General features: G+C 43.3%; 1 protein-coding gene across 8 annotated transcripts in view; it reads left to right on the top strand.

Annotated features, from left to right (window-relative positions):
* Positions 1–14470, top strand: part of LOC119164176 (uncharacterized) — a 71632-nt gene that overhangs the window by 40910 nt on the left and 16252 nt on the right. For 7 of the 8 annotated variants that reach the window (XM_075892322.1, XM_075892325.1, XM_075892329.1 and 4 more), the window contains 8 exons: positions 993–1030; positions 1115–1261; positions 2403–2474; positions 5197–5214; positions 7486–7605; positions 8399–8521; positions 9467–9596; positions 9765–9901. In XM_075892322.1, the coding sequence (XP_075748437.1) occupies positions 993–1030; positions 1115–1261; positions 2403–2474; positions 5197–5214; positions 7486–7605; positions 8399–8521; positions 9467–9596; positions 9765–9901 (785 nt within the window). The remainder of the gene's footprint in view (positions 1–992; positions 1031–1114; positions 1262–2402; positions 2475–5196; positions 5215–7485; positions 7606–8398; positions 8522–9466; positions 9597–9764; positions 9902–14470) is intronic. The other variant, XM_075892316.1, reaches the window with a different exon arrangement.

The raw sequence follows: 14470 nt of genomic DNA, 5'->3' as shown, positions 1-14470 counted from the left end.
TGCTTTACATCAAAGTCATTAGTGATATGTTGGATAGAATTTGTTTCATTCTCCATCATCAGTGCAATATGTATCATGTCCTAGGGTCAGTGAAGGATCGAATGAGCTCACAGGGGAGATAAAGCAGGCTGCTTGTAATGTAGCATCAGGCCTAACTAGGTGGCATTGTATTGACCCCTCTCTGAATACTGAATGCTGGTGTAAAATGCATAACCCTATGTATGTGCTCTTGCTTGACAACGGATGATAGGTATTGTGCAATGACATTTTGGCACCCCTACCCAGTACACTGGGACCAAACGATGAAACGCAATAAAGAGCTGCACAAAATATGGAAAACAGGAAAAAAAGGAAAGACAAAACTGTATGTGTGCATGCAGCACAAACAACTGCCTCTCTTCACACAACAGGTGTACAATCTGTATCACACTTGGAGAAAATCTTGGAGCGCATGGCATCATGGTGCGACCAGCACTGAAGTCGCTCACATCTGCCACGATAATACATTGTTATATCTGAAAGTTTGTTAAAAAATATTCGTAACATTCTACAGTAGACTTTCATTTAACGTAATGTGAAGGGGCCAGAAATTTTTTATTTAACAGGAGTTGCATTTACTGACAGATGAACAAGGCTGCAGAGTACAAGTACAAAACGAGTCTTGTCAGAAGCACTTGTTCTATTCAAGCAAAAGTTTCGTCTAACAGACTTCCGTTTACTGAGATTCTGCTGTATTTATGACAAAGCTATTGGTCACTTAGTACTTCGTTATAACCAGTAATTCGTTATATTGAAGTTTAGTTGTACAAAGAAGCCATAGGACCTCCAGATTTCTCAATACAATTAAGTCGTGTTGTAGTGAATCTCATGTAATGACAAGATTTGTTCTAAAGGTGTTTTTGGTGCCCTCATTCATATCGGGGATAGTGTGTTCGACTAATAATTGTAGTCTACTTTGTTAATTTTCTAAGTTAACCCTAAACATATTGCAGGGCTTGGTTACTGAGGAAGAGGTCCCGTCGCACCACAAGTGAGTCCACTAGTTGGCCCTTTTCCTGATATTACAATTGTCACTTTGGGTTGTTTGTGATGCACTTTGTTTCTTTGCGTGCAGGCGGCTGATGAGCACTCATGGCCGCTCCTATCAAGAAGTTCTCGAGCGAACCACTGGTTTCAACAACCCTACTACTGCTAGCCATCTCTGTTCATCCTTGGGAATACCGTCTTGGAGGCAGGCATCTCTTACCAAGTCCCTTCATATGTGAGTGATGCTTCACTATTTCACTACAGGAGGCTCATAGGGGATTTCTGGGAGTACTTGCCGTAATGTTTGGGACATGCAGTGTTTCTGGTGTTCAGCTTTTTGTATGCATGGATGTTTTGGGTCAAGTATTAATAGTGATTTAAAATAGTACAACTTGGGCTGGTTGGTGAAGCATCATGAAGCACACGACGTACATAATTTAGGACACAATATGGTACACCAATTTTGGAATGAGCCCGATGACTTCAAAAGTCCCAAGTACAATTAATCACTAGTACTCAAACTACTTATGATGAACACATGGTTGCGTCCTAGTTGTAGTTTTTGCTTGCATAGTTGCATCTCAAGGGTAGTTTCACTATCGCGTATTGCTATGTAGGCTTTCCTGGGTCACGAAAATCGCTCTTACATCAACTTGGAGAGAATGCCACATCCATGTTATGCCTGCTGCCGCAACAAAATACACTTTCTAATGGGTGCCATAGATGGAAGTGCTATGCTTGAAGGTCATAGTGCTGAGGGTGGGGAAGGAGTCGCCCGTTGGCATGACTCCGCCCACTTTGCAATGTGACACCACGTCCGTGATAAGGCTTCAGCGTACAACCAACGACCGAGCGGAGCTACCGCCATGTGAGTATGTTATAGCCGCGCGAGCAGGAAGTGGGAAGCTAGGAGCACGTTTTCCCTCGCAGTAAAGTAGGGACACACCTCTTTTTCTCGGAGGCTTTCGTTCTGGCAAAACCGCTTTTTTCCGGAGTTTCAGGCTCTACAAAACAATAGAAAGCAGCACAGAAAAATGAAAATGTGAACTGCATGGCTGAAAATGCATCGACAAGGCCAAGGCACCGTTTCGTAGGGTGAAGAACCAATCGACGAGCTCAGTGGTGCATAATCTTGCCCATGGGCAAGTCTTCGTCATTCTGTGCATAGTTCGAGGGGGGTCTGGTTAGGCGAGACAAACAGGCACAGTATTGTTTTTCGAAATGGAGGGTCTGCGTGGTGCGCAGTGCTGTTATATTCGGCAAATGCGATCGCCAGAGTCTACTGTATGAATTGGCGAGCTTGTTTGGTGGGTGTGAAAGCAAGTCTGAGCCTGTTTACCGGCCCTTTAATGCATATGCTACTGATTTCATTGCAGGAAAGAATACGCCAAAGAAGAGTATGCAGCAGCTCTGCGAAAGGCCCAGTCGTCCAAGTGGGCCTACAAGAGGTATGCCTTGCGTGGCTTGACAACAGCTTCTTCCTGCACAGTGCAGCAGGAGCCCACATGTAACAGTAGTTATAGACATCACACTTCTTCGAGCCGTGTTACGAGACAGTGGCATGATACAATGTTTAAATTTGGCCCGACTAGCATGTCTCGCCATATTGTCAATTTTTTTACTTCTTCAGTTGGTACCGGGTGTGCACTCCTCCAGTTGGCATCATCGTTTCTAAGTGTTAGAAATTCTTGTATCTGTATGCATTTAGTGCAGCATTTCAATTTTTATAACATAAATACCAGAATATATCGGATTGCGTCTTCAGGCAGTCACTTGGGGTGTCACTTTCAGTAATGTAGGTTGGCTAAGTGCTTGCTTTAGGAGAAGGGTCATGATGTAAGTGTAAGTGCCAAAGCGTGCATGCTGCAGCCATAGTGATCTCGCTGGTAAAAAATTGTGCAGTCTACATAGGTGTTGGTTTCCCATTTGCTGAGAGTGTGCTTATTAGGGGGGGCGGGAAGCTGTCAGTCAAGCCCAACATGTATGTAGCAGGGTTCTTTTTCGCTGTATGGTTTGTGGCATTTTTGGTGCTTTTTACCAGAAAATATAGTTATTTTAGTTATAACCACAATGGATAATAGTGATTCTCAATAATGCACTTGTCGATAGCTTTGGTTAGTTTAGTGCTCAAGTAAAAGTTGGGGAAATCAATAGTAACATTATTCATGCACTGGCAAACGCGCATTCAACGGAATAGAAACTACCCTGGAAAGAATGTTTAAAAGTAAATATATCTGCTATCAATCACAGTTGTGCATAGTTTTCTTTGTACAAAATTAACATATTTTTGTCAATTGCTCTTCTTATCTGAGTGACATTTTTGTTTTATAATTAAAAAAATTTGCAAGAATGGGCAAGTTCAAATACTTTCTACTTCTTTTGGGCTTCCTTTGTAGTTTTTATTATTATAACCTGGCAAGCCTGGTATGGTAGTTAAGCACGCAGGAATAACCGCCATACTTTTGATCAAAATTTAAAATTTGTTTGTGCTAGGTTCATTCCAGTGTTATACTAAGTGTCGTAAACAAAATGCGGCCACTGTTCAAAGTATGCGGCTGGGTTTACAGACAAGCTGGGAAGGGACAAGTGACCTGCCTACCCCTGTGCAACTGATTCTTCTGTGCTCCATATGACTTGTTCTTTCTGCATATCTGCCTCGTTTTTTTTTTTCTGCTGTTAATCAGCGTGAAAAAAAGAAGGGGGGAATGCAACTGCAACAATGTGTTTGTGCAGTTGGCTCACAACCTTAAAAATAGTCCTGGGTTGCCCCAATGGCCACTTGCATAATAAGGGACTGCGTAGTTGGTTGACCCTGTGAAATCGTAGTTTTTAGTGTTTTGTATTCAGACCATAGGTTGGCAAACTCATGAGTCTACTCACTGAGACTGGAATAGAGCGGCGAGTCTGGGTGAGTTTCAGTCCGAGCGAGTCAGATTGAAGAAAAGTTTCGTGGGTGCGAGTTCAAGTGAGTTCGTTTTAGAAAAAAGTTTGGCGAGTCTGAGTCTGAGCGAGTCTAAAGTGCAAGATATATTTCTTGAGTGAGTCTAAGTGAGTTGCCGACCTGCGATTCAGACTGCAAAGAATATTTGTTAGAAGCAAAAAGGGATTGTGCACACAGACAGACACATGTATTCTGTGTGAACATCAGTCTCATTGAGTGGCTGACATTTAGAATCTAAATGAGACAGAATCTCAGAGGAAAATTAGTCTTGAGGTAATGGAAAACAGTCAAGAGTTAGCGCCCATGAAAACATTGCAAAAGGGGCCATGTCTTCATCAGGGCAAGTCTTGTCAAGTTGTTGACTCCATCAGCATTTACTATTTGACAATTTCTCATATTTGACAATCTCTATTGCACGACAAAACTTCAAGAGCTGTTGGACCTCGAGTTGGTGCTGCTTTTCTTCGCATAGAGACCAAAGAGTCACTTGTTGAGCATCGTTAATTCACGTCAAAAGGATGTGCAAAAATGATTGGTTGTTGTATTCTTCGACGTGGTCTTCTAAACCAACTATCTTAGATTTTGGGACAAGGAGGAGGAACAAAGCTTTGATTGGTGGTTGTTGTATTGTGATCTCTCTGGGCAAATCACTTGTTAACAGTAAGTGCATCAAACACTGGTATATTTGTGTACAGGGCTGATGATATTGCCGTTTTGCATACTGCAAGAGCACTGTCATTCTAAAAGGAACAGTGTTGAAAGGCAGGGCCATATTTCTAGCCATTGCATTTTGCAAGGGCTATCTGAAAGGTTGCTACACAGTTATGCAAGGCTAGTTGCTGTATTTTAACAATGGTACTGCACATGGAGATTTATGCTAGGGATCAAAGGTAGTTTCTCAATACAAATGAATTGGTGGGACTTTGCATACGTGCATCTCTAAAAATCTCTATCTGAAAGGTTGCTACACAGTTATGCAAGGCTAGTTGCTGTATTTTAACAATTGTACTGCACATGTAGATTTATGCTAGGGATCAAAGGTAGTTTCTCAATACAAATGAATTGGTGGGACTTTGCATACGTGCATCTGTGTTCTCAGTTTCCACACTATAGTTATGTGTGGGCTTCACTGCAGTGTTTTGTAAGAGTTCTAAGTGGTGATGGGACTTTTTTTTGCTATTCCAATGTACTGCAAGCATTAATTTTGATTTTCTTTTTAATTTCCACAGATGTGACGTAAACAGCTTGTAAGTTTTGCATATTTTGCATATATAGAGCCCACATGCCCTGCAAAATTCTGGCCAGGTAATGCCTTGGCACTGTGTCCTTCAATCACTGCTTAATCCCTGCACCCAGTATCTATGTGCCTCTGTTTTTGATAATACTTGGCTCTGGGTTCCTCCTCCTTGCCCTTTCTACTCTCAAGTATCATGTCTGTATCAGTCCAGCCTTTCCTAATCCTTCTTTATTTATTTACCCAAACTTTATTTGCCCAATGCAACCTATACAGTTTGCTTTATTTATTGCCGATTTTTAAAATGTTTTGCAAAAAAGAAAAAGAAAAGGACCTTAGGATTATGTAAAAAATGTTTTCTGTAGATGTACTACACTCAAACCTAATTAAACGAAGTTGTATCTTACACGAAATAAGTTCGTTATATCCAAAAATTTGTTATAAAAGTTTATTTCTAACACTATATTTATTGCAAGACTATTTTTCATTTACTTCGTTACAACCGATATTTCATTATAACCGGTTTCGTTATATTGAGGTTTGAGTGTACTTGCATTGCTTATTTATGGCTAATAAAAATGAGAGTAAGGAAATTACTGTTTCACAGTGTTAGAAAAACATGCACGTCAGACTTCTGTTACTTTTGTACTAGTGAAACTTTTCCTGCTGCGCCCACTTTTGAGGAGTTCCTTCTAGGTTGAATTTTGAGCTTAAACTGATCAGTAGTTGCAGTCGATCTAGTGCAGTCGGTTTGGCATCTGGGCAGTAGTTCGCAACAAGTGAATTGCCACTCAATTTTCTTGCAGCTACAAAATTCTGCTGCTTAACAGCTTAATTACTTTGTACGTGAGTGCATGAAAAAAAAATTTCACTGAGAAGTCAAACGAGAAAATTGCAATAACTGAGTAAATACAAAAAACAAAAAGTAATTCCAGTATTGAAAAAGTACAGGTCAAGGCGACAAAACTGTGAAACACCAACTCTCAACTGGTTTTTTAGTTACTGCATCCATGTTGTCTTCTAGTTTTACAGTACAATACATGAGAGAAGAAAAAGCATAATAAAACTAAAAAGCTCACTTTTCCTTTAGCATAGATGCTGAAGTTTAATGCTTTATTTTTTAATATGCACTGCATCATATATGTAATTTTTTTTTAGGCAATTATCGATGGCATCATTAGGCATCAATAATAACTGTTTCAAATGCCTCTCTTCTTCTGTATGGCAGTTATAACCACAATTATAGGGGAAACACGGTTCACAAATGCATGTTGTGCACTTTGCATTGTATTTAGGGGGTTTGCAATCATTTGCACAAATTGCATTCCCAAATGCTCTCAATGGTGAACTTGTTGCCTATAGGCCTTAATAGGTGCAGGCGCAGGATTCAGTGAACATCATTGCTACAACTTGGCTCAAAGTTAATATCCTTGTCGTGGTGCCTAATCGTGGCGGTCGCATTTCACTGGAGGCGAAATGGTAAAGGCGTGTGTACTGTCCCATGTCAGTGCACGTTGAAAAACACCAGATGGTCAAAAGTTTCAGAGCCTACAACTACAGCGCCTCTCATAATCATATGGTGGTTTCGGGACGTCTACCCCAGATATATTTATTATTGCCATAGAGTAGAATGAACTGGCTTGACTGCTTGAATCTAGTGGCTTGTCCACTTAAAGTGCACATCATCACTTTTTGTTTCCCACCGTTAGGTGTGTCACATGCAACTACTTTGTGGATTTGCCGTGGCATGCAGCATATGTTTTACTGTCTTCGGGAATAGCAGATATCACTGGACATCATGCAAGCTTGATCGCTTGAATTGGCTTTTTTAAGAAGACTTTCAAAAGGCTGATGCTGCAAATGGTCATTTATTCAGCATTGCATACTAATACATTCAGATGTCTACATGCTGTTGATGGTGATACATAGATTTCTAGAAGCTTCATTGGTATGGTGCATCCATTTCGAGAGAGTTGAAAATTTTGCATGCTCCAAGGCGAAAATCCTTGCTATGCACATTTTAGGCAATATACATGTCGTCCCGCATAAGTTGAGCCTTGACTTTAAAAATGAAATGGTCACCAGAAACGTATCAAACTGAACATGCTGGTCACAATTGCGTGTAGTTACTCAAAACTATTTTTTAGCTGCTTTACTGTGTATTTGTCCATATGTCTACACAGATTGGCTATCCTCGAAAGGCGGTAATACGGTTCACGATTTCTGCTTTGAGAGTCTTCTTTGGTTGACTGTTATGCATGCTTGTTCCTTCTGCCAACTGCAGCCTGAAAGATGGAGTGATGCACTTCAAAGCTGGCAACCATAGTGAGGCATTTGGCTGCCTCAACAAGGCCCTCCAGATTGACCCCGAGAACGTGGAGGCGTTGGTGGCACGCGGTGCTCTGTGAGTTGACCTCCTTGGCTGGGAGCATACTGATTTCTTTGCTTAAGTATAAACTGTAACTGCTGTTTCCACCTTTGCAAAAATTGATTTGTATGCTGTCCCTTTATTAGTAGTGTGCACAAAACAAGTGCCTCGTTTGTAGCCTCGGCTTCAACCTTTGCCGAACTCATCACCACTGTTATTGCAAGGCGATGTGTTTTTTGAGACAAATATCACCCTTTGCAGCACTGCTCCTATTTTTGATCATTCTACTATTTTCAGTGGTATATTCAACAATTGTTCATTTGGGGTGAAATAAATGAAAAAGAGCAATGCAGCCCAGCGTCACTAACAAATTCTGAAGTTACAGGGAAAATTCACAGGCTACCATTGTCAGAATGCATGCAGAATGTGCGCTAGTGATTACTGGTTAATTTGCATGAAAACGTGTGTAGCGCTGCAGCTGCAGCAGTGGTGAACTGTGGTACCAGTTCACAGTTTGGCTTGCTGCTTGTGATCTTGGTTTTGTATGACTGTGGCTTTTGGTGTCAATATGGCACCTTCTGAAAACAGATTCCTAACCAAATATTATCGACAGCATGCTAGAAGAGTAGCCCACTGGCACACACCTAGTGACTTAGCTAGGTATAAAAGAAAAATGGTTATTATGTCTGAAACTCTGCGATGTGCTCTAAAAACACGAATAGCCAATGAAATGTTACTGAAAAGCATTTGTTACTGAAACGTGTGATGATGGAGAGACTGTTGTGCTGTACTTTACACTAAAGCTCTGTTTTTCTTTGTGGTTGTGCAGGTTTGCAAACAACAGCAACTTGCGACGTGCCCTGGAAGACTTCGAGCAGGCACTGACCTTGAATCCAAACCACCCCAATGCCCGCAAGTACATGTCCGAGACTCTGGTAGCCCTTGGACGCTAGTGAGTATCTTTCTTCCACATTATGGAGAAGCACTTGTGGATTTTTATAATCCATATACCGCAGGACACAGGGCTAGTCTATAGTTGGGTGCAACTTCAGAAGGCAGGGTCATTTCCACTTCAAAGGTAAAAAAACTTGAGTCCTTACCAATGGCTTATGTCATGAGTCCAACAACCATCAATGTCACAGTAGCAGAATATAGCCAAAAATGTGAGAAAGACTGTATTTTCGTGTCATAGAGGTGATCGGTAGCCGCATGCTGGTTGGTTGCTACCCTGACAAAAGCTGCCACCTCCCTAAAGTTTTGAGCTGAAAGGCAGTGCAAGCCGTAGAGGAAAATGAGACATGGATGGCTCACGCAGCAAGGATTTGCATTCCAATGCATTTCGTATGTTTAAAATAGCTTCACTGCCATACAGCTATGTAATGCAGTAAATACTGATCGAAGTGATGTCTGTACAGTAAGACATATTTGGCTGTACCTATTTGCTGTAGCAAAGAGGACAGCCACGGTTTTTTTTTATTGAGAAAAACTTCCTAGTTCAATGCTTTTCACAGGAATGCGTAAATGTAGAATAAAAAAAATAAACTACACAATCATCATGGCCTTGGGGAAAGGAATTGGCAAACTCCTGTTTCTCACCTTCACAAGATACTTTTTCAGGTAGGCCAAAATTTCATCAGAGAGGCATGCATTGTATTTTCATTTACTATACAAAGAATTATGCACACCTTGAGAAGGCGTGTGACCCCGCAGTCAAGTAGAAAAAGTATTAAGGTCGCTACTTTGGTAGTTTTGGGAAGTTATGCAAGTCATACAGTTGGCAGGCGTAGAATGAGCATTGAGTGTGGCTTGATTGCACCACTTGGTGAATCTCTATTTGTTGTGAGTGCGAAGAATCAATGCTGCCTGCTTATTGAAGAGGATTTCACGGTGTGTGCAGCTACGAGGAGAGGGGTGACTTGGAAGGGGCGGTCAAGACGTACAAGAAAGCTGTGAAAGTGAACCTGAGCAACGCAGATGCCCGGGAAGCCCTTATTGCCATGGAGATGAAGGAACGCAAGAAGGAGGCTGTAAGTACCTCGCATTCTCATGATATTATCCATAATGTCAGGAGTGCCTTAAGCTATTGTTGCTTGCTGGTCACTGGTACAGTCAACTGATGATTGTGGAGATGAGTGCTGTGGTAAAAGCTGGAGTGGGTTTCGTAGTGTAGCCATTACATTGGTCCGACTTCGCAGGAGCCTTTGGTGTCCCAAGAGAACCGATCTCTATCAAGCCAAACTTCGGTGCTTGCTGAACTCCAAGGAGAGATGGGCAAACCCAAAGACACCAGGGAGAAGCTGCGGCTTCTGCTTAAGGATGAAGTGGAGAAAAAGTGAGCACTTCTTCAATCCCTGCGCTGATACGGAATAGGGGTAATCCCAACTGCACATTACGCCTTTTTGGCGGCATGGGCAGGAATCGCAAAAGCAAGCTTTCTGATTGAGTCGCTGAATTCAAAGAGGCAATAGTTTCTGTACTGGGATGGCTAATACAGTCACCAGCAAATTTCTGACCCTGAAAATTCGGACTTGTTGGATATTTCAGACTTCACAAATGCACCGTCAAGGTTCCTATTGCACTAATGCATTTTCATGATCGATTTTTCGGATGAATTTATGTTCTAATGTTAGATTTTCTGGACCAAGTTGTTTGTTTTAAGGGGAGACCCTGCTTCGGAGATAAATGTTGCTTAATTTCAAGCCGATTTTTATGAAACTTATGCACCTTATGTATTTTGATATGCAGATTTCAAATATGCAATTCTTTTTTTGGTGCATTATATAGTTTTCGAGATATCACATTTTTCAGGTTCCTTGGAAGGAGGAAGTCTTTTTTTTTTTACTGTGATAGTTACAAAACAAATCAACATACCACTATAATCTAGAATGATGGCTGTATGCAATAAAACAAACATGAATGTTCTAAGCCCATTTGAACAAAAGTTATGGCATGTCAAATTTTTGGAAGTGAAATCCCAGCTTGACATGAAATCGTTAAATGTGATTTTTAAAATTATGTCTATTACTTACAATATTCAATTCAGTCTTATTTCAATCTACATTAGTTTACCAAGCTGTCAACACAAGAATTAGAGTAATATCATGACCAGAAGCTGAAATATCGCTTCTCCTAAATAGCAAAACCACCAAAATAGCCATTTTGAGAAAACGAGGAAAAACGTTTTAAAAGTTGTTTATTAGCAGAAAAATAGTGTAAATGTCACTGAAGTCATTCAAAATGACCCAGGTGCATAATCAGGATGCATGGAGTCTTTATGCTTTTTTGCGACATTTTTTTTTCAGTCCTTCTGATGCTGCATGCCTCTTCGTGGACATGGCACTCCGACGTTTGTCTTTCTCTGCTGTTCGCATCTTGCCAGTGTTGGTTGCATTCATTCCAAGTTCTTGCAGAATTGATGCTGCAGAGTGTTTGTTTCCTGCATTGAAACGCAACACAGCTTCAGCAACTGCTGCTTGCACAGCAAAAAGGGAAGAGTGCTGCTCTTTGGAGATCAGACTCCAAATAACTGAATGCAAGCTTTCATTCGAGTTTTGAGTTTTCCCTCTTAGACATCTTTGCAGCAGACTCCTGTCAGACAGACGTTCGTAAACAGGCAATAATGCCTCTGCAACTTCTTTGGGCAAGTTGTACTTGTGTTTTGGCTCGTGCATACCTTTTGCCTTTGCGGCATTGTGCCGGCACCAAGACTGCTCGCCTGTGGGGCACAAACTGTGATTCGAGCTTTCGTCAGTGGATGTGATGTGATGGTACGTGGCCATCACAGCTCGCTGCATTTCATCCACATCCCCTTGATGTGACTTGAGCGCACGACCATAGTAGGTGCTCAGTCTGGTGATGAGGTCGGCAGTGAGTCGCCCCTTTCCTCCCAGACTGCGGCCTTCGGTTTTCTGCTTTTGAACTAAGTTCCTCAGAGCCGTCCCCATTCGCTTTTGCACATGATTTGTGCAGTCTTCTTTCTCTACGTCAATAAAACCATAAACTTTGGCATCCCTTATAGCATTGTACGTTCTGCTATCGCCGTCACACAAGACTGTCGTATAGCGGAGATTGCGCCGCTCAAGGGACCTTTCAAAAAGAATGAGGCCTGCTTCTACTTCCATTTGCCCAGATTTACAACTGGTGTTCTTCTGGCAGCGATGAGCATCTTTCCATTGCTCATAACCCTCGCTACCGGGTTTCAGTCCCACATCACAGCCCAAACAAAAATTTGAAAGTACGACGTAATCGAGAACATAACCAGTGAAGAGTTCAATAACTGCTCCGACGCCAATGTGCGAAGAGTGACCCCGGGTCATCCAGCTCCCATCAAAACACACTGCAATATTACCACGGTGACCAAAGCACAAGTCCTCGTAGAGCGACGACACTTCACGCGCGCACTGCTGCATAGCATCTTCAGCTGCTCGCGTAGCAGCGGGCTCCAGCTTATTTTTCAGATGCCGCTGAAAAGTCTTTTTATGCATTGCGCGACTGCTCAGCCCCATTGCGGAAAATATGTCGTTCATCGCAGTTTGGCCGTTACCAGTCGAAAGCATCGCGCGTCCCGTGAGCATATTTATCGCAAATGGTCTTGATCTTACCGAGTGTTCCACTCGACGCGAGCTCCAAGCATCCCCAATATCGCCACAGTTGTCGCACACCGCGTGTAGCTTCACTGCCAAACCGTACTCACGATCTCCACGGGTTAGCTTGACTTTTCCTCGGCAGATGTGACAACGCATAGTTTGAAGAATAAGATCATTGACAGCGTCAAGTTCGACGATGGTGTACGGAGCTGCAGGTTCCGTCGCCACAGTCTCTGCGCCGCTTCGTCGGCTGAAGTTTTCGATCTTCCGCGCGGTCGCTGGTGTTGATCCAAGCTGTCGAAGCACTTTTTGCTCCCGTGCATGCGCCCCCCGCACTTCCTCCTCGGTCACGGGCGCAGAATCTAATCTCGCATCACCAGCGTGGGTTGCGAAAGCATTATCGCATTGCAAGGCTGGCGCCGATGAACCGCCGGCGTCCGTGGCATGGCCAGGCGATGCTCCGTGAACGGCTGTCTGCGACGATGCCGGGTCCTTTGCACGCACTTTTCCCCTTCGTCGTTTACGCCCAAAGTGGTGGCACGTATGGAACTTTTTCGCACCGCCAGGCATGATAAACTTCGTGCGCCGATCAAGCGAGCAATCCACAGAGCGGCGAATCGAGCACAAAGGCGGTAGGCACACGCTGTCCTAGTCAAAATGGCGGCGCACGATGGCGGCACTTAGGCCAATCAGAGGACAGAATCCTGATCACGTGCCTCATTTGACCAATGGCAACGCGTGAAAGCTCTTTTTTGCGGGTGCGTTTTTCTCGTTTCTCAGGGACGCACAGGGTTGCCAAAGGATAAAAAAAAAAAGTCTGAAACGCAAGCTATTGAACAACACCAAAATGGCGCCGATGGAGCGTACCGTTGCCAAGCGGCGCGCGATCAAAATGCAGGGTATTTTTGCACATTTTAGAGAGAAACGCTCGTAAAACCGCATCTTTAGATCTTGATAACAGGAAAAATATGCAGAATTTGGGAATCAAATTTTGTAGAAAGGTGCGGAAACGCGTCAGGAACACGAAAATTAAGAGAATGAAAATTCGATTTTTGGGCAGATTTTTGGCTTGAAAAGCCGGGTCCCCCCTTAAGGGGAGACGCTCCTCGAAAGCACTTTTTTTTTGTTATTCAACTTAGAGCTTCAGAAATTGGACCACTGATGCAGTTTTTCCTCCTGATTCCAAATCTGTAATCAGTTTTTACATAAGTGCAATAGTTTGGGAGTTGTGTTTCAAGTAATGGTGAAACTTGATAAGTTTTCCGGGAACTTTCGCGCATACTAAATGTTCATGCAGAGAGTTGTTCAATGGCTCCTTTTGCTCCCTATTAGCCATAGAGTGCCGATATCTAGCTAGAAATTGTGCTCCAACTTTGAAACTATGAAAAAAACATCTGTGTAGCAAAGTACCCTTTTTTTTCCACTCGACCACCATTAAATTTATTAATAGATATTTACAGCTGATAGGTTGTGCTGATTCAAGTAGATATCGGCACCCTACGCACTCTCCTCAATGTGTGTGCCAAATTTCGTCGTCGTATGACCATTCTAAGTGCCCGAAACACTTCCCGCAAAAAATGCAAATTGGCCAAAATTGCGAAATGAGAAAAACGCGTTTGAAAGTTTGAAAGTCTGTATTTACAAAAATGAAAAACGCAGTAGCACGAAACTTGTGCTGAACACATACACACATGTCCAGAGGGAATATCAGTTGTCTAAAACTCTCCAGCACCGTAGGTTTTCCCTTCCCGGCTGGTGCGGCAGGACTCTTCCACCCGGGCCCTCTTGGCTGCACTGCGACGGTGTGCCCTCGCCTCAGCGGTCTGACGCACATTCATCTTGTGCATGCGCATGCTGTCTCGGCGGTCGCTGAGGGTAACCAGGGCCTCCGAAGGAAGCACCCCAAGCTCTTCCAGCACCTTTTCAAAGCTCGCGTGGCCCCGGTTGAACCACAGGACTGCAATGGCTGTGGCTGTTTCCACAGCAGTCCGGGAAGCAAACCGGGTCTTTGGACACAGCAGCCATATTTTGCTGTTCAGGGACTCGGCCGCGTTCTGTGTCTTGCCGTGGAGGCACCGGGCAAGCAGCTTCGCATCTGTGAGACGCTTGTAGATTGGGAGGACTGCCAAACCCTGGGCCTTGGTCAGGAGGGGGGTGTGGCACGGTGCAGGCTGGCCCTGCGCCTCAGCACGTCGGTGCTTGCACCACGAGTCTGGGCCTGCAGGACAGAACTTGTGACTTCCAGCACCGTCTGTTGAGCACGAGTGCAAACATGAGGCCCATATGGCAGTGTACATCTTGTGGACATTTCCCCG

Source organism: Rhipicephalus microplus, chromosome 1 (assembly GCF_043290135.1).
Source record: "Rhipicephalus microplus isolate Deutch F79 chromosome 1, USDA_Rmic, whole genome shotgun sequence".
NCBI classification, from domain to species: Eukaryota; Metazoa; Arthropoda; class Arachnida; order Ixodida; family Ixodidae; genus Rhipicephalus; species Rhipicephalus microplus.
The sequence above is the reverse complement of the archived record's forward strand: the minus strand, read 5'-3'. Positions and strand labels throughout refer to the sequence as shown.